The sequence below is a fragment of the Nelumbo lutea genome, chromosome 3 (genome assembly GCF_056320005.1).
Source record: "Nelumbo lutea isolate HS-2025 chromosome 3, American lotus-T2T, whole genome shotgun sequence".
NCBI classification, from domain to species: Eukaryota; Viridiplantae; Streptophyta; class Magnoliopsida; order Proteales; family Nelumbonaceae; genus Nelumbo; species Nelumbo lutea.
This window is the reverse complement of record NC_142686.1, coordinates 58,650,566-58,674,596: the sequence shown is the minus strand read 5'-3', so window position 1 is coordinate 58,674,596 and position 24,031 is coordinate 58,650,566. Positions and strand designations below refer to the sequence as shown.

General features: G+C 37.0%; 1 protein-coding gene across 8 annotated transcripts in view; it reads right to left on the bottom strand.

Annotated features, from left to right (window-relative positions):
- Positions 1–24,031, bottom strand: part of LOC148865173 (Serinc-domain containing serine and sphingolipid biosynthesis protein) — a 62,687-nt gene that overhangs the window by 23,472 nt on the left and 15,184 nt on the right. For 2 of the 8 annotated variants that reach the window (XM_088981537.1, XM_088981541.1), the window contains exons 1-8: positions 22,727–22,870; positions 21,814–22,049; positions 20,209–20,285; positions 19,581–19,740; positions 19,119–19,143; positions 17,881–17,967; positions 7,026–7,197; positions 3,410–3,483 (exon numbers count right to left, since the gene is read on the bottom strand). In XM_088981537.1, coding sequence (XP_088837663.1) covers positions 3,410–3,483; positions 7,026–7,197; positions 17,881–17,967; positions 19,119–19,143; positions 19,581–19,740; positions 20,209–20,285; positions 21,814–22,048 — 830 coding nt within the window. In that variant the 5' untranslated portion in view covers position 22,049; positions 22,727–22,870. Of the gene's footprint in view, positions 1–3,409; positions 3,484–7,025; positions 7,198–17,880; positions 17,968–19,118; positions 19,144–19,580; positions 19,741–20,208; positions 20,286–21,813; positions 22,050–22,611; positions 22,670–22,726; positions 22,881–24,031 lie in introns of those variants that run through there. The other 6 variants (XM_088981542.1, XM_088981540.1, XM_088981539.1 and 3 more) reach the window with 6 other exon arrangements.

Here is a 24,031-nt window from a genome sequence, read left to right as displayed (position 1 = left end):
AACATACAACTCTCAACTCTTGGACTGAAGGACACACGACGGTGTTTACCAAACTGACATGACTCACATTGTAAAACTGACAACTGACTCAATGATAGAACCAACATCTTGAGGACCTTGAGAGATGGATGTCCCAGTCGGCAATGCCATTGTAGAGGAGTAAGGGAAGTCTGAAGTGCAATTGAAGATCCACCGCCGTCAAGGTAATACAATCCACCAGCTTCATGCCCCCCCACCAATCTTCTTCCCCGTCTTGAGATCCTGAAAAACACAAGTGGAAGGAAAGAAGGTAACAGAACAGTTAAGAGCTTTGGTTATTTTACTAACAAACATAAGATTGAATGGAAACTTAGGTACGTATAAAACAGATGATAAAGGGACAGAAGCCAAGTCAACATTACCAACACCACAGATGGGAGATGAGGACCCATTGGCAAGTGTAACAGTTTGTGGTGTGGAGGTTTCATCAAGAGAAGAGAACACACCTGGAGTCCCGGTCATATGATCTGAGGCTCCAGAGTCAGTAATCCATGGAGTTTTAGATGACATGCAAGCGATACCTGATTGGGCATATGTGGCAGTGGTATGCTGTGAAGTAGTTCGAAGGAACCATTCATACTCATCACGCGGAACACTCACCATCTCCCTCCCAGAAGTAGATGTAGATGTGGAAGGAGTTAGGTCTGCCAGTTTACTGTCACTAATAGCAACCTCGCCTGCTACAGCATGATTAGCCCATTTAGAGGGAGGGCCATATAGATCATAACAGAAATTCACTGTGTGTCCATCCCTACCACAATGAGTACACTTCCTTGTAGAGTTATTTTTTCCTCTGCCACGGCCTCCCCCTGAGTCACGGCCACCCCTACCAATCATGGAATTGCCACGGCCCCCTCTGGAATGACCTCCCCCTCTTGTACTATGTCCACCACCTCTATCTGTCACAAGTGTTGATCTATCATACTGTGTGGGGTTCTCTGTCTGGCCCAAAGAGATTCTACGAAGTCTTGAGAATACTTCCTCAAGTGTAGGAAGAGTAGAGCCCCCCAATATTTGAGCTCTAACTGGTTCATATTCCGAATTCAGCCCCACTAAAAATCTTGTAACATCTAGCTGCTCCCTTTGCTGTTGTTGAACTTGAATATCTGGAGTAAGGGGATGATAGACATTGATTTCATTCCTTATATTCTTCATGCAGGCATAGCACTCTTCTAGTGTTTTGGTTCCTTGTTGCAAATCAAAGTACTCCTGATACAGTTGATATACTCTTGTTGTGTTATCTTGCCCAGAATATAGCTTCTTAGCATGCTCCCATATATCCTTAGCCGTATCAAGGAACATGAAGTTGGCACTGATTTTGGGTTCCATACTATTCCACAGCCAAGTCATGATTTGAGCATCTTCTTGTTCCCAATCATCAAACCCTGGAGAGTCAACCGGTGGCTTCTCATCTCTAACATGCTTTGCTTTCTTCTTTGCCTTGAGAAAAACTTCCACGGATTTAGCCCATGGAACATAGTTCTCCCCATTTAGCTTAATTGAGGTCATTTGTACTCCTAGGTAGTCGGAAGAAATTACTACACTAGGTTTCTGATCATTGTAGCCATCTCCTATTGCTGCCATTGTACCTTTTCACAGTTGTCTATAACTTTACTTCTCAACTACAAGCTGATTGATGTTGTTCACAGTTTGATATTTCAGCCCCTATTGCAGCCTCTAAACACCACTGCTGACTTCACACACTTGTTCTTATTCACACTACTGCTGACTTCACACACTTATGTCCCACATAAGCATCAGTTTACCATTCACTAATCACAAGTAGAGGCCCTCTTACAACCACTCAAGCACCACAACACAGCCAAATCTGCTGCACCCAGTTCAGACTTATTTAACACACTTAAGAGGGCATTACACAACCACAAGGAGTTCGGCAAGGTCACTACATTCTACCTTATACCGTATCAAGAAGGCATTACACAACAACTTACAGCAGCCCTACACATTCGGCTATTACACAACAACTTACAGCAGCCCTACACATTCTGCTACTGCACACACAGCCCTTCCTAGGGCAACAATGAACCTAGTTCTCTAGGTTCTACTCAGTACAACAGCTTCTTGTAGGGTTTCTACCCAAAAATATAAGTAACACTAGAAGAAGAAAGAACCGACCTTCCTTTGAGAATATCAATCAACCATTCACTACTGAAGTCGCTTTCCTTGTTGAAGAAGGTTATGCGCAGCAGAGAGACAAGCTGTACTGTTTCTGACCGAGGGCAAACCAGTTCTCTCCATCGACTGATCAGAAACGAAGGTGAAGAGTCACGAACAGTGCTGAGGTGCTTTACCAACTGACTTAGGTCAGGAGCATTGCTCTGATACCATGTTTCGACTGTTGCTACAGTAGTCCGAACAGGAAGAGGAGAAGAAGAAGAAGAAGAAGAAGAAGAAGAAGAAGAGAAGAAGAAGAAGGGTTTGTCGAAAATCTGATGGATTACCCATTCAGTCGACCCCCTTAATCTATATTAGGTTCTAATCATAGTTACAAAGACAGAAATGACCTTACTTAAGTGTGGGGCAGAGTAACTCTAATAACACTGCCACATAAGCAAGTTACTTAATAAACAGAAGAAGACTAAACTACCCCTATTCAGCACATCTTAACATGGAGAATCCCTAAAATTAGTGAATTTCATTTCTATTAGACAGCCTAAGTTTTCAAACTCCCTAGTTGCTTTCCCCATTAAATTGTTAAGTTCAGTGTGGATTTCATAACATATCCTGGTCAGTCTCAGCAAAAACTTTTAACTGTGCCATGTCAACCTAGTTGAAATCCTGGGTGTTGAAACCTTTTTTTTTTTCATGAGTAACTTGATAAAAGCAGTTTACTGGAAGAAAGCATTTAGCACAAGACTTTTCTACTCTAGATATGAATGGAATAATCATAAAAGGAAAAAAAAAAAAAGAAAACAAAAACATCCACAAAGAGGCTGATCAATTTAAAAATTTTATACATGTTTACCCCTGCAAGACATCAGCAAGCACAAAGGTTCTCTTTGAACTCCAGGCCTAACTAAGTCACCTAGTAGTATATCTAGGTATTCAGATGAATGCACTGTTTGAAAAATGGATAACACATTTTTTATCAGAAATCAGTCACACATTTGAGCATTCATTTTAGATTTGTATGTCATGTTCATGGATGTTATAATACAATATTTAAATCTCTTGTGCTTTACATGATAAAAAAAATTCTAAGGGTCAAAACTGAATTGCAGTTACTCATTCACATAATCAAGAATGAAGGAGACTACTTGTTCAATAAAAAATATTCATATTTATTTAAAAAAAAAAAGTCATTTAATTCATTCTTGAAGCAACTCAATAAAAAAGCATGGAACTCTACCTTCTAATAGAAGACCAACAAAGGAAGACAATGTATGAAGCCATAATCCCTGAAGATAAAAGCCCTCTATTCACCTGTGTTAAGTAGCCCAATATAAGCACATTTCAGATGCCTAGTACAGTGGAAATTACATAAAAGAAACTTGATAGAAAGAGTGACCCTTATTTCTAAGTTATATTTTTGTTTTTGTTTTGACCTTGGGGTTAAATTGAATGATATACTTACAGAAATACATCAAAACTACAACAAGTAATATTGGATTGTAGGAGTGTAGAATAAGCAAGAATGTGCATATTATATGCTAAAAGGTTGCAACTTATAGGAATAGAAGGTAATGGTGCAAAGCAAACTTAACAAATAAAAAGGTATTTCAGTTTACATGAACAAATTTATATAACCAACGATACTCTTTAAAATATTATAGGGAGACTGGGGGCTTGTATGTGGATTTTCTGTTGATTCTTTCTTCAACAAATTAATAGATCCAAGAGGTGTCAAAGTGACATTCTTCCTATGGACACTGGTCAGAATTATCATTATTAATCATTTGCAAATTGCAAATAAGAGTTATGGTGTTGGAACCTATGAAGCCTCTATGGTTCAGAAAGAGAATTAATTCCACATCTACAGATTCACTGAAGTTTCACTAATAGCAGTTGAGTTCTAGGTTGAATTTTGGGAAATATATGCTTACACCATTTTAATTCTTCATTTTCACAAGAATAAATTCCACATAATTGATGTAGAATAATAGGAAGTCCCAGTGGGGGTGGATTGTTGGTAATCTTCCTGGATTTATTCTTTGGGAAATATGGAAGGAGTGTAACAGGAGATATATGGAGGGAAAAAGTAAACGCTCGGAAGAAATTATTAGCAAGATCTCATTTTGGATTAAGGAAATCTCTCAATTCATTGTATTTAAGAGGGATCTTTCTTCTATTCATCAGGCTCATGTGAGTTCTCTGGTGTGCAAACTCAATTTATTCCTTCTCATAGATATAATCTTGTTTTCTGTTTACCTCCATCCTCAGTGGAAGTCGTGATTAATATTGATGGGGTAGGAGGGGCAATCCTGGAATTAGTGGTGGGGAAGGCATCATACAGGACAGTCATAACAATGTTCTTTTGGCATTTCCTCATAGCTATAGAGTTACTACTAATATTGTGGCCAAATGTACAGGGCTATTTTGGATGGCCTATCATAGGCTAAAGTGTTCGGTTTTCTTACAGTTGCAGTGTGCTTGGACTCTAAAGTCATGATTGATATTTTACAGGGGTCAGCTAAAGCACATTGGAGTATTTGGTATTGGGTGGAATATATTCGGTGACAGTTGGAAGCTTTTTCCTTATTTCTCATACATAATCATAGAGATACTAATCAGGTGGTGGACTTCATAGATGACTTGGCCTGTGACAGGGTTGAAGGTTTGTGTATGGATTTTCTAGAGGGGTAAGTTTTTATGTCCCCCCCCCCCTTTTCCCAGGTTCTGCCTTTGATAATTTTTGTATTAGAAAAACTTTATAGTGTCCACCCCTCCAGTAAATTTTTGGGTTAAAAGAAAAAGATGTAGGATGCCAAATTCCCTTGTCTATCATTGTAATCCAATTCCCTTAATTATGTGCATATTACCAAATTTGTGCTGCATCAACTTTGGTATTAGATAGTTTGTCCTACACCAACTAATGAACTAACGCTTTTGTATCCATGGTTTTCTCTTCATGTGAAAGAAAGTTTCTAATACTTCAATGAATTTATGATGCAACCATGTGATCATCCATTGTTATGCTTTGTGCCTTGAATTCTTTATTCAGTTTATTGTGATCCCCTTCATGACCCGATCTGAATTAAGTTGAGAAAAACCTAAAGGCAAAATTCATAGTGGTTTCTAGTGGAAGTGTAGGCTTGTGCAGGGGCAGAGCCCCTGCAGAAGTTTGAGTCCAATCTATATTCAGCTTATGGATCCGACCCGATTATGAGGAGTTATGTAGTTTGGAGGTTCTTGTATATATCTTTTTGGCTTAGATATAAGTTGAGAGGTTTTGGCGTTTTTTGGGTTTAAGGTTTTCAAGTAGAGGTTGTTCCAAACTTTGTGTTCTTCACAATTGTTGATTTTATAGTGAATTTCTTCTCCTCCTTCTCCTGTGGGCATAGGCTATAAGCCAATCCACGTAAATCTGTGTTGTCTATGTTTTACTTCTCTTTATCTCTGTTTTCACTTCCTTTTTGGGTGCCATTCGAATCTATATTTCTGGGTTTTGTGCAACATCCTCATGATTTTCTCTATGCAACCCAACTAAGGAAAATCTTAACTGTTTGAGATCATCTGTGTAAATCCTTGATGCAGGAGCCAAAGAGCCAAATATAGCATGCATTTTTGTATTTTTAGACAGTAGGGCCAGGGGTATCCATTCAACTTTCTCAAAGGATTGAAGCTGATCTAGGTAAGTTTTCCTTTAAATGTCAACAAAACCTGATATTTTTCCATTCAGTCCATTTTCATCTTTTTCATTTTGTGCCAAACCATCTCTGATCCCCCCCCATATTTTGATGCTCTCATATGCTTACATAATTTCATCCCTGCAGATATTATCCCAAATTTCTACCTAGAACCCTAGATTCTGTCTAGGAAAAATCTACATATAAAGCTTCATTAAAAACCTATTTTCCCAATTTGAAACTTTTCACAATTTTGGGAAAATCTGTAATTCTTGCAATTAAGCACTGAGACCTTTTCTAGCCTAACCACTCCCTGTATTTGATTCTAAAATCACTATTAAATCCATCATAACCTTTCTAGAGTCATCCTTTTGGTCATTCAAGTCCTACATCAATTGCTATTAGAGCAGGTTGTCCAACATGAATCCAACTTTGCAATTATACTTTGTCATAGGGTCATATTTTACATTAAATGTTTTCTCCTCAAATGATTTCTCACTACCTCAATTCATGTCTTTCATTCTTCCTTCTATCCCTTGGAGCCTACAATTTGCACAGTGACTACTCACTAGTGCAGTAATACTGTAACAGTCTTTGTTGCACATGATTGACCTTTTCCCATCTTGTTATCTATAGGGACTACATCTAGGTTCTCAGTGAAGTGTTCATTTCTAATTTTTGATGTTTTTGTTAACTGTCATGAGGGCAGCCCAGTGCATGATGCCCCGGCCAATGTGGGGTCTGGGGAGGGACAGATGTACACAGCCTTATCCCTGCAGATACACAGGGTAATGTCAATATACTATATTTTAATATGAAAAGGAATAATAACAGTGAAAAGAGAATCCCAGGCTAACCAAAACCAAAGTCATGCTCTTTACATAAAATGTGTCTTCCTCAACTAGGAAGTTTTACATCCCAATAGAGTGTGCTGAAAACAAGCCTTATTTCAAGACATTTGTAAGAGTTGCTAATTGTGGAACCTTAAGAAACAAGGTTTTCACTTCGAACATCAAAAAGTTAAAGAAAGTGCCTCCCTATTGCATATGCATTATATTTTGTGTTGATCAAGGAATAGTAGAAATTTTCTTGTAATGTGAAATTTATAACCTGTAATATCAAATGTCTGGCCAAATTTTTCTTATGAGAACTACATAGGACATTTGCTAAATAGCGTACCTTTGAATGAAGTGATATAACCATCATTACTGTAAGCAATATCGCAGTCCATGTGATGAAAAATATATTGAGAGTACATGAAGCCCTTGGGGCATACAGCAAGTACATCAACAGAATTCCGCATATAGAAGCAATGTAAAAAATGGTTGACATGATTAATCCAAGGAAGCAGCTGTCAACATAGAGAGGTTGACTTATCAGCCACTTCAAAATCTGGAGTTTTAAAGAAGACAAGACAATACAAGCATGATAAAACAAGAAAGTACCATCTTCAGAAAATTCTTAGTACATTGAAAGTGGAGCATGGATAAAGGAGAATACTGATAAAATATAGTTTGCTTTGGATTACTCTGTATTTATATTTTTTTAAACATGATGCTGTTTTAGTAGCAAGTATATTAATTGTCATTTTCTGTAACTAACTTAGAATTATGTAGATTTATATTTGTTTCTCATATAAAAGGCTTTAACTTGTGTCTCAATCACCTAACTTTCAATAGAACAGATATGATGTTTGTAGAGATGTAGACAGGGATACCTAGTTGGTTCTATATGTTTGTTAGGTGCAGAAATATGCTCCCCATCCTTGTTTCGTTTCAGACTGCTGTACTTATTTTTTCTTTCTCTCACAGTCAACAAGGGTATTTTTGTCATTTTATCTTCTTTTTCTCAAGCAATATAAAAGCCAATGAAGGGGGCGGCAGAACCAATTCATTCTGCTTTATCTTTCTCTCATTCCTTCTTTTCCTCTCCCTCTCATCTTCTTCTTCTCTTCTTTCTTCTTTTCTTCTCTTGAACAGATCTCGAACTAACCTAGGACTGCTGCATCTGTGTTTCAAGTTGGTACCAGAGCAGGTTTAGGTTTAGTTTAGTTCTCATGTATGCTTAGCCCAGCCGGCTGCATGGGACTCTATTAGGGCTGGAGTTTCAACCTTTTTTTGCCTGATTCATGGAGGTCAGTTGAGTTCAGTGCATTGTTATTACACCTCCCTGTTTTTTCTGTTTTTCCCAGTGACCATGAAGAATCAGAGAGATCTTGAGGTTTAGGGGTTAAACCTCAGGCTGAAAGTGGCGCTCAGTATTTTCTGGGTAGTTTTTTGACTTGTTTAGAGATCGACTACAAGTGTAGAGCTTTCTGAAGTATCTGGAAGTTGCGGTTGGATCTTCTCTTGTGTTCTCCTCTGTTTTCTAGGGTTTTTCCTTGCTGGAACAACCAGTTTTGTGCTGCAGCCGATTGGTTTCAGCTTGACTGCTATTTTTAAAGAGGAAATCACTTCTCTCATCAGAAAAGTTCTGGGAAGTGTGATACTTTTGCTCAGTCCAGGATGGAGAATATGGGAAATGAGTTTCAATCAATTAGGGAAGGACATGTAGGGGCTGGTAGTGTGACAGACAGCAGATCCTTCCAGATTACGACCATTAAGTTTGATGGAGAAAGCTATCTTGAGTGGGCTCAATCTGCAATGATGGCCATTAGAGGAAGAGGAAAGTTAGGGTATGTAATTGGTGACACTAAGATGCCAGCCAAGGAAGACCCTTCCTATGTGAAGTGGGTTCAAGAAAATTACTTAATCATGACTTGGCTTTGCAACTCAATGCAGCCTCATATCAGTAGAAACTATATGTGGGCAAAGACTGCTAAAGACATCTGGGACAATATGAAAAAAACTTACTCTCAGCCCCTTGATGTCGCCATGGTTTAAAATGTCCCTAATTTCCCTAATATTTCCATGGCATATTTCCATTTCCATGGGTAGCAACATGAAATTTTACTGGAATCAACATTTCCCTAATGAACACTACCAACACTATGTGGAGTACAAGAGATAGTTTCCATGACATACTTCCATTTCCACTTCCATAGGTAGCAACATGAAATTTTACCAATACTATGTGGAGTACAAGAGATAGTATTATAACATAATTTGGTAACAATATTGTAAGTATGTGAAGTAGCAAGTTATTGTACACCTAACTTATATGACTACCACTTTGAGCTAACTCAATACTTATTTCAAATATAAAGTTAAATATTAGTTTTTGTTTGTGTAATAGATTATTTGGGTAATCTATTACAACCATTTACATTTTCTATGAGTTCAAATTTTGCTTCAACTCATTTTATCATGAAGCTCCAAATCTTAAGGTTTAGAGGGCAACTTAGAACATATTCTTTTGTCTATAACCATAATTTCTGAGCTTTGTTTAATGATTTAGAATAAGATAATAATTTAAAAAGGTGTGCTTATGCTTCTTTTATCATTTCATAAAATAACATTCTATATTTTGCACATTCTACAATGTTTCCACCATATCTATAATTTTTACAATATTTTCGTGCGGTATTTCCGGAATTTCCAACATATTTGGATGACCCACATTTCCACTGACATCGACATTTCAAACCTTGGATGTAGCAAGGACCTATGAGCTGAAGGTTGAAGTGACAAATCTGAAATAGGGGGAGAAACCTGTGTCAATTTACTTATCAACCTTGAAGTCTCTATGGCGTAAAATTGATCAGTTGGAGACAATTGAATGGGAAAGTCAGAAGGATGCAACAACATATAACAAATTGGTGGAAAGGAACAAGGTTTTTGAATTTCTTGCAGGGCTAAATTCTAAATATGATATAGTGAGACAACTTCTTACTATGGAGAGTGTTTCCTTGTCTCAAGCATATTCTTTAGTGCACAGTGAGAAGAGAAGGAGGAAAGTTATGCTACAAAACTCTCAGATTGAAACAGCTTTAACAGCTATGAAGCCCAAGCATTATGTGACAAAGAGAGAGAGGTAAGGAAGGAAGAAAAAAAGGAGATTATATGTGACTATTGCAAGAATCCTAGACACACTAAAGAGACCTGTTGGAAGCTTCATCCTTAGTTGGCACCTTCAAGAATTAAGAATAAGAAGAGAAATGCAAATGTTGCCACTACTACAGATGTTTCACCCTTTACTAGAGCTAGATCTACCTCCTTGGATGCCTTGTCTGCTATTAGGGCAGTCCTAGCATAGTTGGAGAATGAGACTAGCATTTTTGGACCATCTTAGTCTACCTCAAGCCCTCCTACCTCCACTTCAACTTTTGCTCACTTAGATACTAGAGCTACTTCCTATCATGCCTCGACTCCAGGTAACACTGATCTTGTTTGGATTGTAGATTCGAGTGCCTATGACCATATGACCAATTTAGCCTCATTGCTTTCTTCTTATCATTTGTCCTTTGGTAGAGATAAGCTCTCTATTGCTGATGGCTCTCTTGTTCCCATTTCTGGCAGGGGGGACATTAGAGTTTTTGATGCACTTTCCTTATCATCAGATTTACATGTGCCCAAATTTAGTACTAACCTTCTTTCTGTTAGTAGCATTACTAAAAGTCAAAATTGTTCAATGACCTTTGACAAAAAGGTGACTAGGACTGGCCATGAGGCGAATGAGACCTACTTGCTTGAGCATCCACCTAGAAGAAATGAGGGAGTTGGAAAGTCTTTTGTCTCTCAATCTGTGAGTCAAATTATGCTTTGGCATAATAGGTTAGGTCATTTGTGCTTTGGGTCTTTAAGGAGTCCTTTTACTACTTTGTTTGAATCAATCCAAGTGTCCAATCTAAAGTGTGAAAGTTGTGAGTTGGCAAAACATTGTAGATCAGTCTATACTTTTAGTAATAAAAGAAGCATTGTTCCTTTTGAAATTGTGCATAATGATGTTTGGAGACCATATCATATCACTGCTATGGGGAAATATAAGTATTTCTTGTTATTTGTTGATGATTATGCTCGTTTCTCATGGGTTTATCTCATGCGTTCCCGTGATGAGGTCCCTACTTTGACCGATGACTTCCACTAATTGGTTCTCACTCAATTTGGGGTGAGGATCAAAACTTTCAGATCTAATAATGTCAATGAGTACTTCACTAAATCATTGAACTCGTACTTCCTCGAAAATTCATCAGAGCACACCTGTCCTCATACCCCTCAACAAAATGGCTTAGTTGAGAGAATGAACAAACACATCCTTCAGGTTGCAAGAAGCATTATGCTTAATTCAAATGTTCCTATACGTTTTTGGGGGGATGCAATTCATACGGTTGTGTATCTCATTAACTGAGCTCCCTCTTGTATCTTGGGTATGAAAGCTCCTTTCACTTTATTGTATCCTGAGAAAAAATTGTTTACTATCCCTCTTAAAGTCTTTGGGTGCACATGTTTTGTTTAGATTTTGGGGCCTATCGTTCTAAATTTGATCCAAAAGCCTCCAAATGCATTTTCCTTGGTTATGCACAAATTCAAAAGGGAATTTTCTATTATGACCCAATTTCTAGTTCTCGGTTTGTGTCTATGAATGTTACCTTTTTTGAGGATGATCCTTTTTATCCGGGAGTTTCATATATCCTACTGAACTAATAAGAGAAGAAAAGATAAGACTCCCTTAATCTATCCTACTGAACTGATAAGATAAGATAAGACTCCCTACTAATCCATACTACTGAACTGATAAGATAAGAACACTGAATAGATAAGACTCCTACTAATCCCTACTATTGAAAGCAGATAAGGCAAGAATACTGAATAGATAAGATAGGATGAGAACTGCTGAGAACACTAAATTATTGTTGCTACTGCACTAAATTATTGTTGTTGCTGCCGACGTCCACATCATTACTCCCCTCCTGGACTACGAGCTTGAGAAACTCGAATTCAGGATCGGTGTCTTGAAACATAGTCGAAGGAATCCCGGATAGGTGGAATGATTTTGCCCTCTTGGATCGGGTTCCAATGAAGAGGGTTCATCCTCAGACAGCTGCAGTGAGATACCAAGATTTGACCATGCGTAGCTGCATTCTTTGCCGCGGGCAACTGTAGCCATAGGGTACTTCTGAGATGTCTTGAACTGTAGAGTACAAAGATTGTGAACGCCAAGATGGTGCCACTGAACTGCATCATCTGGATCCTCTTTTATTGCCTGTTTTAGTGTGTACAGAGCTCGCTCTTCCACTTCCGTCAAACCATTATGTCCAGTTTCAAACGTTGCTGCAATTTCATGCTAGGCCTTGTGAACCATGGCAAGTCCTGCCCATGCTATCCGAAGCTCAATTGTTGCAGAGTCCCCTTCTCTGAGTATTGAAGCCATTTCATTCGCAGCCCATGAAAGTTGTTCAGTGGGATCTTGAGATCTTTCTGCATCTTTGATACGATGAAGCGCAATAGCATATCGAGTTGACATGCAATTAGGCTCCAAATTTGCTGCCTTCTCCAGGCACTTTCCAGCACTTCTATGATCACTGGCCAAATAGTATGCATTAGCAAGATTCACCCAGATATGTGTAGCCCTAGGATCTGATTTGACTGCAGCTAACAAACACTCTTTTGCAACATTTGCAGCTGCAACATGAGGCATACAAGATCCTTCACTAGCGATGACAACCTTGGAGTAGTTGCTCTTATTCTTCTTTGAACTCTCGTCGATGGAATCCTCGACGACACCGGATTCCTGCTTAATTGGAACATTCTGGGTGTCGCTGACTTGTGCTAGGGCAACCACCATTCTGCTCGTCGGACGAGTCTTCCATGTTTGGTCGGCGGCCGGTTGTGGTTGCAGCCCCTTCCGGATTCCTTTCCTTGCTGGAAAAGTACAACTCCATCAAGCGCCTTAATTCACGAACGTCGTCCTTGATCTCGCGCACCCCCTTGCTGTTTTCCACGAGTTTGTGCTCCAGATCATGAACCCTAGACGTCAATTGCTCAAAGTCACCCATGATGCCTTGCTCTGATACCAAATTGTTATGGGCCCGAGAATAGGATCTCGTCACGGGTCAGTCCACGGGGAAAACCTCCTATTTTCCCTTGTTCCTCCCTACTCTTGATGAACCTATCTTGGCGCCCTAATGGTGATTTGTCCAAGAGATCACCTAACTCTCCTTGCTCTCTTTCTTGACTGAAATTTTCGATGATCTTATTCAATATTCTCAACTCCTTAAATAGGAGATTACAAGAGATAAGAGTCCTACTTTTAGGAAGACTCCTTGCTAATTAGGAAGACTCCCTACTAATCTATCCTACTGAACTGATAAGATGAGATAAGATAAGACTTCCTTAATCTATCCTACTGAACTGATAAGATAAGATAAGACTCCCTACTAATCCATACTACTGAACTGATAAGATAAGAACACTGAATAGATAAGACTCCTACTAATCCCTACTACTGAAAGCAGATAAGGCAAGAATATTGAATAGATAAGATAGGATGAGAACTACTGAGAACACTAAATTATTGCTACTGTTGCACTAAATTACTACTATTGCTGCCGGCGTCCACATCATGACCACCTTTTCCCATCCTATAAATCCTATTTGGCATCCATTTTTGCTATATCTATTCCTAAAACTATGCAGGAAGCTCTCTCTCTATGCCTGAATGGAAAGATGCAATCAAGGAGGAAATGAATGCACTCATTAATAATGAGACATGGGAGTTGGTGGATCAACCTGAAGGAAATGAACCAGTTGGGTGTAGATGGTGTAGATGGTGTAGATGGATCAGTTGAAAGATATAAAGCCCACCTTGTGGAAAAGGGGTACGCACAGACCTATGGCATTGATTAACCCAAGACCTTTGCACCAGTTGCTAAGATGAATACTATCCATGTTCTACTATCTCTAGCTACAAACTTTTCATGGCCCATGTTCCAAATGGATGTCAAGAACGCTTTCCTCAATGGTGATTTACAAGAGGAAGTGCATATGGAGTTGCCCCTAGTTTCTATGATGCAAATGCAGGCAAGAAAGTGTGCAGACTAAAGAAGGCATTGTATGGTTTAAAGCAATCTCCAAGGGCTTGGTTGAACAGGTTTAGACTTGCTCTAGAGAAATTTAGGTATATGTAGGCTCACTCAAACCACACACTTTTTATCAAGAGGGGTGGTTCCTCTCTGACACTCCTTGCTATACATGTAAATGATATTATGGTAACAGGCAGTGATGTTGATGAGATTAATTCCCTCAAGCAATTACTTCACAAAGAGTTTGAGGTGAAAGATTTGGGTCATCTCTAATATTTTTTGGGAATTGAGGTGGCTAGATCTAAACATGGTATTTTCATTTCTTGGAGGAAATATGTCCTTGACCTTTTGGAGGAAACATGAAAATTGGGAGTTAAACTTGCAGATACTCCCATTGAATTGCATCATAAGATAAGTGTAGAAGAAGGTGAACCTCTTGATGACATGACCATGTATCAATGGCCGGTTAGGAAACTTTTGTATCTTTGTCTGACTCGGCCTCACATTTCTTATATTGCCAGTGTTGTTAGTCAATACATGCGCTCTCCAAGAACCACTCATTTGTTCGCCGTTGAGCAGATCCTAGCATATCTCAAGAGGTGTCTAGGTCATGGAATACTCTTCAAGAATAATGGTCACATGAAGATTGAGGTGTACACTTCTGTGGATTGGACTGGATGTGTAGATGACAGGAGGTCTACCTCTAGGTACGGTGCCTTTGTTGGAGGAAATCTGGTTTCATGGTGAAGTAAGAAACAAAATGTGGTAACCCATTCAAGTGCTAAAGCAAAATACAGATCTATGGCTCATGGAGTGGCATAAGTTCTATGGCTGAGATCCTTACTTGAAGAACTTGGAATTGAGCATGAGAAGCCCTTAATGCTGTATTATGACAATCAAGCTACTATTAATATTGCCCATTACCCCCAATATAGCATGACAGGATGAAACACATTGAAGTGGATTGACACTTTATTAGGGAGAGAGTAGCCTCCCAAGAAGTGTGCTTGCCATATATTACCTCTGATATGCAATTCTTATTTTTCTGTAATTTATGATCTTTTGTTGAAATATATAAATTTTGAAAATTTTATGATTTTAGGTATTTTATGCAATTCTTATTTTTTTATCTTTTTTTGTTTTTATAATTTCTCAATTGAAATATATATATATATATATATATATTTATTTATTTTGATTTTTTATCAATTTGTGTATTTTATTCAATTTCTATTTTTTTGAAATATATATTTTAAAATTTCCTAGTTTTTTACAATTTTATTGTTTTTGCTGTGAATTTTTTTTGCAAATTTTGTGTTTTTATTATTTTTTTGTCTTTTTTCTGTAATTTTTTAATATTTATAGAGTTATTTGGTATAATATTTATATTATTTTAATATTTGCATTGGGTTAATGGGTCATATGGGTGGGTCAGGGTCAAGGTGGGTTATGACCCACTAATACCCAATAAATATGGGTGGCAATGGGTCAATGGGTCAATATGGGTGGGTTGGTACTCAACCCACACCCAACCCAACCCACCCATTTGCCACCCCTACTCTTCACCAAGGCAGTCCCTAAAGTCAAGATGGAAACAGATTTACACAAGTTGGGAATGCTCAATATCTATTCCCAACTTGAGGGGGAGTGTAGAGATGTAGACAGGGATACCTAGTTGGTTCTATATGTTGTTAGGTGCAGAAATATGCTCCCATCCTTATTTGTTTTGTTTCAGACTGCTGTACTTATTTTTTCTCTGTCACAGTCGATAGGGGTTTTTTTGTCATCATATCTTCTTTTTCTCAAGTAATATAAAATCCAATGAAGGGGGTGGCAGAACCAATTCATTCTACTCTTTTTCTCTCATTTCTTCTTTTCCTCTCCCTCTCTTCTTTTTCTTCCTTTCTTCTTTCTTCTTCTTTTGTTCTCTTGAACAGATCTCGAACTAAGCTAGGACTGCTGCAGTGTGTTTCAAGTATGCTGAATAGATATCGACCAATACTTCTCCCACAGCCTTACGGCCTAACTTGGTAGTAGAGTAGGGGAGTTGGAAGAATTAAGTTGAATGTACTTTGGATGAAAATTGCTAGTTAATTTGTTATTGAATGGCGTAATTTTAGTCCTTTTATTTTTTTCATTATATTTCAGTCCGAGTTGGTATAGCTTCTTCACTTCTTTTTACTTAAAAAAATCTTCTCATTTCTCAAACTAGGGTTAGCAGATTTAGGATGGCTTAAACATTAGTATACATCGGTATCAAGTTATGCTGTTTTAGGAGTAGTATACTTGTGTTACACCAAAATATTCTACTCAAGGTTCAAAAAATCATTACTATCAGCCAATACATATCATATCGGGAGTGCCCCGATACGCCCATACAGAGGGTGTATCAGGGGACTGGTTCAGGGGGTGGAGGAACCTTAAACCGGACCTCCCGAACCGGATTCGAAAAACAAAAGTAAAAAATTAAAAAAATAATACTGATACTGCCCGATACACCCCTACTGGCGTTTCGGGTGTATCAATATTTAGAACCTTGATTCTACCTTTTAAACTTAGAATTGTTAGAGAATAAAAGCCTATATTCATGTACCTCACCTAACAGCTTAAGCTTTTAGGCTGAATGATTCCTTGAGATGGTAACAAAGCCTGTTTGACCAAGTAGTAGTGTTCGATCCTAGTTGCCCCCATTATAATTAACTAAATTTCAGCACAAGGTATGGGTAGGCCTGTGCTTATCCACGTTCCAAGCCTGATGGGATTTTGCGTGAGGGGATGTGTTAGAGAATAAAATCCTATTCAGGGACCTCACCTAACAGCTTAAGCTTTTAGGTTAAATGGTTCCTTGATAAGAATCATTGGTACATGTGTAATACATATGAATAAGAATGTTGGGTTTGGATTGGATCAGGTTTCTTGAGGCCTCAACCCTAACCCAATCCAAAGCTAAATTGGGTTCATAATATTCAAACCTAACACTAATCAGACCTTCAACTCAACCCAACTTTTTGGGTTGGTTTGGGCTAACCAAGACCCAGGTTTTACCTCTAATCTCTAATTAGGTCCAAACACCTCCACAATTAAGGGAAAACAAGTTTTTTTTTTATGTGACTCACGTGAGCAATCAAGGTTATCTAAGGAAGTCAAGTTCTAGGGAAGTATTGCTCAAATATGATGGCAGCATATTTTGGGACTACAGTAGTCCTATTGGGGATGCAGATTGTACCAAGTTTGAGAGTCTGACATCCTCATAGGCTCTCAGATTTCCAAGAAATCTAATGTCACATCCCTTATAGTGGAAGGTAATTCAATGAATGTCACTGGATGGACCCAAGGAAAGGGTAGAGGTTCATGGAGTCCAGACCTCCTGCCCACAAGAACTCTGCCCACGTTTGCCCACATAACATCACAGCCACACATGGAGAATATCTCATCCTCCTGCATAGTATTATGCAGGGGGAGATGTTCCCAATTCACGGGGGTAGTGTGTTGTGAGTAGACGTGGGCAGGAGATGCCACGTCAGGTTCATGGCACCTACATCAGTTTAAGAATCAGAGAGGTGTTGACTGCATGCTTTGCCGATAGCAGATTGGTTCATGGATAACTTAACTCTATTACCAACGGTCTAATTAGATCTGTGGTGAAAGGGGCCATTATGTATGGCAAAAGGTCCTTATCACCTAGTTTTTGCTTGGATGTCTGTTATTCCACATTTTTGTGCATTTATTCTATCTTGTTATGTCTGTGGCATAAAAGGGCTCCTTTGTATAGAGTTAGACATCTTTTGCATAAAATTATGTTCTTAAAGCTTTAGATCAACTTTTAGAATTATCTCTTAGCAACTTACTTTAAGTTTGGAAGTTCACCAAGTTATTACATGAGTTTAATGTCCATCCTAGAGGATAATTTGAAATGAAAACACATTTTGTAGATGTAATAACTTTTCAGAAGAAAATTTGTTATCCAAAATATATTTCTATAAGAGGTTTGGTTGACCATGCCCAAAAAATGCCACAGTTGAAAAGTGTAAAGAGAATATTTATAATATTGTTCTAAGAATACTAAATATATACCTTTTCCTTTCTGGATCAGGCATCCAGTAGTTATTCCACCACGTTATGAATTCTATCACACTTATGAGTTGAAGAAGGAGAAAGATCCTGTATCACATAGATTACAGAATTACATATCACATTTCTGTAGAATTTGAAGATTTGAAAGAAGAAAGAATTTGTTTGAAAATTTCTCATGTATCTTTCTTCTTTTTGAGGTGGGGGTGGATAGTAGGGTGTGAGGTTGGGAGGTGAACATGAAACATAACACAAATAAAGCAAGAAATTCATAACCTAATGCCCATCTGTATATTATACATCTAGAAGCATAAGATTTGGGCAGGAAGTACTATCTCCAAGTATATTTTTTCATTTGATAGCACTCAAAAGTGCCATAATATTAAATTTCTTAACTCATTATGACTTTTCAGCGTAGTGGAGCTTAAAAATCAATCTCCACTAACCTTACATCAACTAAGTACTTAACTAAGAAGAAAAATTCTAAAACGTTTTTTGTGGATGAAAAAACAATTCACTGTTCCATTTTTTTTTGGCTGAAAGAAAGTACATCCATATTGGCACATATCTTATTTTCCCTTGTATGTATCTTGGAATTTTTCCAACTCTGAGATAGTTGTCAGAAGAAAAAGATGATGATGATGATGATGATGTTGATTTATCAGCCAAAACTATGGCCTTGAAGAATGTATTTTCTATTTTTCTATGATCACAATATTTTGAAATATGGCATCATATTAAATTAATGTAACTATTCCAAAGTTTTTTAGCTTAACCAAGTTAGTTAAGATGTAACAATAATTGTAATATTTGATCCCCTATATTTACTTTTTCAAGAAATAATTATTCTAAGATATTTGTTGACTTTATTTTTATTTTGAGGTTATATAGTCTTTGTTCTTTTTTCCCTGGATGTTACTCAGGAAGGGTTTGGTTCTTTTGCATAATTCTTCACTATTCATACTTGAGGAATAACCGTCCAGTTTTCCTCTAACCTTGACAGACACTGAGGCATAAGGACGGGAAAACCTGTTTACAACTTATGTAATAATGTTCCAAGAGTCGACGTCTATATCTTGTTAATAGAAAAAATAAGCATATTTGGAAAAGAAAGTTTTAATAGGAAAATGAGCATATTTTCCCAGCAATTAAAGATATTCTGCAGACATTAATAGAATAGGTTCAAGAAACCTATAGCACACATAAAATAGAAGCATATAAGAGAAGGATCTGAAGATCACCCTGCACCAATGCGAGCAGCTTCACCTGCAAGAAAATGGTTACAAAATTGTTATATACTGCTACTACAACTCCTTGCCACATTCTAGTATTGATGGTTCATAGTTGAACAACAGAGCGAAACAAAAATTTAAGTGAAGATTTGAAGAACTTCCATGGTTTTGGAAAACTTCCAAAATGATTTCTGCCCTTTCAACTTTTATATGTAATAGACAAATAAGAATCCCAAGCTCTTCAACAAAACTATGGAAGTGCCATGGTAAAATAGACTCAACTCCATATAGAAAGTTTTCATGGATCAGAAGATCAAATTGCCACCTTCATCTCCATCTCCAAGATGAAAAAAAATAAATAATAATAAAAATAATAATAATAACAATAATAATAATAATAATGGAGGTAAAGATGGCAGGGAGAAAGTTTAGGCTTTGGAATGTTTTTGAATGCCACTACGTTAAGCTTACCATATAATTCAATGAAAGACAAAGGGAAGAAGAATGGTACTGCCAGTGATATCATCAACAGGATAAACTTCAATGACCACCATCTGGAATGCCATATATTGCGAGTTCCACATAACTTTCTGGTTTTGCATGTTGTCAAGAACATTAACAAGAAAAATATCTAGACATTTTGTCAAGGATATGCAAGATATCAAGTGAAAATTCTATGGAAAAAAAATCCACACAGGCAAAGGAAAAAAAAAATCACATGAATTGGAATGCATCAGTTTTTGAACTGACAGCTTTTCATATCAAACATCAATCATTGGGTTTAAACCTTTCATCAATTTTTGATTAGTAGGAGGTTCACCATCAAATCAATGTCAACTAATAATATATGACATCAAAATTTTGTATTCAGGTTAAAAATATCTTATAAATTTATGATTAGTAGCTTATACTCATAGGCTATAATTAGAACCATACCCCAACTATAAATTAGAATAAGATTTCAATGAAAAACAATGAAAAGTTAAGATGATCCTCACTCCCTCACACACCATAAAAAAAGCACCACTCACACAAGAAATCCTTAAAAAGACAAGAGAACCCTTTACATTATTTTGTTTCTTAAAAGAAGAAAAGATACAAAGCACCCTAAACTGACACGGAGTACCCCCATAGTATGAAAACAATCATTTCCTCCATTTCCACAAGCTTTTATATCTGCAAAAAGAAAAACTTTGAACAAAAACCTGGAACAGAATCCCAACAACGTGTTCAACTGAAAACAATTTTGCCTCATATATGAACAGAAAGATTAGGAACAGAAGTTTTCCAACTACAGAGATGAAGAAAATCTACAAAATTGACTAAATATTGGGTCATTGTAAGGGAGTCAACAAATGTAAAATGGTGAAGATCAGGTTGTCTTTTTACAATTATGAATTCATCTAACATGTAAAATATTTTGGTCCAACATGCAAGTTAAATATAAAGTTTTGCCTCTTTGGAAACATGTTATCATTCATGTTCCATCTAGAATATAGATGCCTGAATAACTCAATCATGAATTTCACCTAAGGATTATGAAAATTATAAATGCTTCAGAAATCTTAATGAGAAGCTAGAAAATGAGGAATGCAAACAGAATGTGGTTTCAGAGAAGAGACCCTAGAAATTCATGTAACCAGTTGGAATTTGGTAGTGAACTTTTTCTTCTAAACAAAATATCAAAATCTTGAGGTTTCCAGGAAGAGATTGAAATATCTTTCAAATGATCTGCATTCAATGTTTCTCTTGGACAAGTTATTTTTCCAAAGATTTATTCATTGTCAAAATGCACAACCATTGCTCTTGGTTCAAACTTTTCTTCTAAATAAGCTATTGACCATTTGACAAGAAAAGTCAAAAGAAAAAAAGGACACAGAGTACTAATAAGCTAGGAATTCAATGATCTAAAAATCATAATATTATCATAAATCATAGAGAAAGTTAAATCCAATTGAATTGTGAATGGCATTGTAAGTCATAAGATCATATTTTTATAGTTTTTCAAAAAAAATAAAAGCAGATATGCTAAAGTTGAAATGTATACACAAAATTTATTTTGCCTTGTTTTCAATCCATATCTACCATAAACAATAGAATTTACCACTTGTACACTAGAAGCCTAAGATGATATAATTAAGTTTGACTTGAAAGCCAAGTCATCCACATAGAATGGCTCTTTAATCTACATACGAAGAAATGACAAAGTGGAGAATCAAGTCTAAATAGAATAATCACAAGATGTTACAGAAGAAGATTCAGAAATAAGATTCAAATCAAAACCTTTGGGATTCATGAATCATATTGTAAGATTTTGACAACTATGGCTAGGAAAGCTTTGTCATTATAGAAAAACTGATCAAAGAATCAGGAGCAATTATAACCCAAGAATTGCAGGCATGATCAAAGATAAAAAAGAATAATAACAAAAAAGAGATCTTTAAAGCCAATGCATAGACAATTCAGGAACATATGTGGAAGGTGGATTGGATATACAAGAGATGAGAATTGAAATCACTAGAATATGAAGCTAGTTGTCATTGTATTTCATAAATGTTTATAAGAAATTGGATTATCTACACAACTATGACAAAAGCATTGAATTTTCAGAAAAAGATATTTGCCTTGCATCCCCAGGATAGCAGGTGAATTAGTTCTAATAGGTGAAATTCAATAGTTTAAGAAAGGGAGAACTCTGACTTACAATGGAGCTCAGGGAGAACCTTATGTCCATAGTCACGGAAGAACCAAGCAATAAGATTTGTTAACAAGAATATAAAACCATAAACATAGCGAGCTTGCAGAGATTTCTTCCTTTCTATGGAATATAGAACACTCTTTCCTGTATATGCATTTTTTTCTTCGCATGCAATTACATCTGAACTCGTAGGATTAGCTCTTACCACATCAGTCTCTATATCCTCAGTTAACTCATTCATTCTGCAATTTCACGCATGGAAAACAATCAAATATAATGAAGAGAAATGGTGAAAATGTAACAAGTTGGACCAAAACCAACTAATCTTTCTTCACCCAACAATGTCTAAGGAAATTTCCAGTGAATTAAACTGTATGGGAACAAAACCAGTTTCTTGAATTGAACCAGAAGAATAATGAATGGATAACGGAAGTGATTGCATCAGAAGAGAAACAATACCCGTATGCAAATACTAAATGACTAATAGATTGTATTAAAAGAAAACTTCAAATGCAGCTTATTTTATACTGAAGAAATTACAGAAAAAAAAAAAACGGAACAATAAATCATCTCTTAAAACTGAACTGGATTTCCAGTGAATTAAACTGCATGGGAACAAAACCAATTTCTTGAATTGAACCAGAAGAATAATGAATGGCTAACGTGAAGTTGCATCAGAAGATAAACAATACCCATAAGCAAATGCTAAGTGGCATAGATTGTATTAAAAGAATACTCAAAATGCAGCTTAGTCATACTGAATGAATTAAAAAAAAAAAAATGAATAAACCCTTGAAACTGAACTTGTAATGCTGATTAGTACATGCAATGAGTGATTGTATTTTGATCCAAAACATGGAAAAGTAGTAAGACATTGGAAAAACTGAAAGGACTCAGCGAAATGAGACAGGAAACTCACTCTATTGATTTCTGAATGAGACTGAGCTCAGGAACAAACGAAGCTCGTTTCGTCCTCTCAGCACTCACCAGTCTCCACACTCCACTTAAAATATGAATCACTTTTCTTTTCTTGAACCTCACATGAACAATTCCCTCTCCTGAAAGAAACAGTTTGAAAAGGACCTCGATAATTTGATTAACACCATATGTTCAAGTGGGCCCATGATTTAGGACCGTCTGATTGATCAAAATGATGTCCCAAGTCCCAGCATCAGAAACTAGTGGGCCATGCATTTTCCGTAAAGATGAAAGGTATGATCTTTTATTGGTCCCACCATATCTGCCAAATCAAAAGGTGAAGCAACCAAAAGTCATTAGTAGAACACACTGAATCAGAATTGGGGAGGTAAGCTGAGTAGTTTACAGATGTACCGGAAGAGAAAGACAAGCGGAGCAAGACAAGGTGGTGGGACCCACAAGGTGTTAACCAATGCTTAGATCCCTGTCTTTCTAGAATTAGTGGTGGGGTCCATCTTAACGCGTCTGTGGAGCGCTGGTGACCGTTGGGTAATTAAGGGAAATAGGGAATGTATTGTAATGTACCTGGCGCTTTTGAAAAGCTGTTGCCCATAAGTAACCGTTTACGTGACATTGGACCGACTATAGAGGCATCCCACTGTAGACACTAAGAACGGTCTGGTAGGTAGCTCTACAGTAATACTACTTCAGTGAACAAAAGTACAAAGCAGAACAGTTGGAAAACAAAGACCCGTTTGGGGCCCCACCAAATCAACAAACAATCTGAGAAGGGGTAGAGGTGGTTGATATTATTGGGTTGTCAAGATCATGGGATTGGTCTGATGGTTGACTAAGATGCTTTCCTAAACAGGACTGATGGACAGATGGATCAATCTCTGTGTTCTATCCAATTATGTTTTTAACTTAAATCTCTGATTATACTTTGATTTTTGCTTTTTGATTTTCTTACTTTATTATTGAGGTGTCATTGGGTATTATATTATTGGGTTTAGTTATGGCTTCAAGTAATCCCTACTTCCTAGGGAAATGCATTTTGAAAAGGGGTAGTGGGTTTGGTGGAACTGACAGGAAAATAAGGAGATTAGCCGACTAGGGACTCTTCTATAAAATATAGTATTATAATATATTTTATATTTTCTAGTATAAAAAGTAACTTTTAAATAATACTTAATTTTCTATTGATTACCCTAGCTCCAAAAAGACCATATAGAGCTAATGTTATAATTCTAAAGAAAAGAATTCTTAAATGTGGCAAACTTCTTTCTCAATTTATTTCTTCACCATG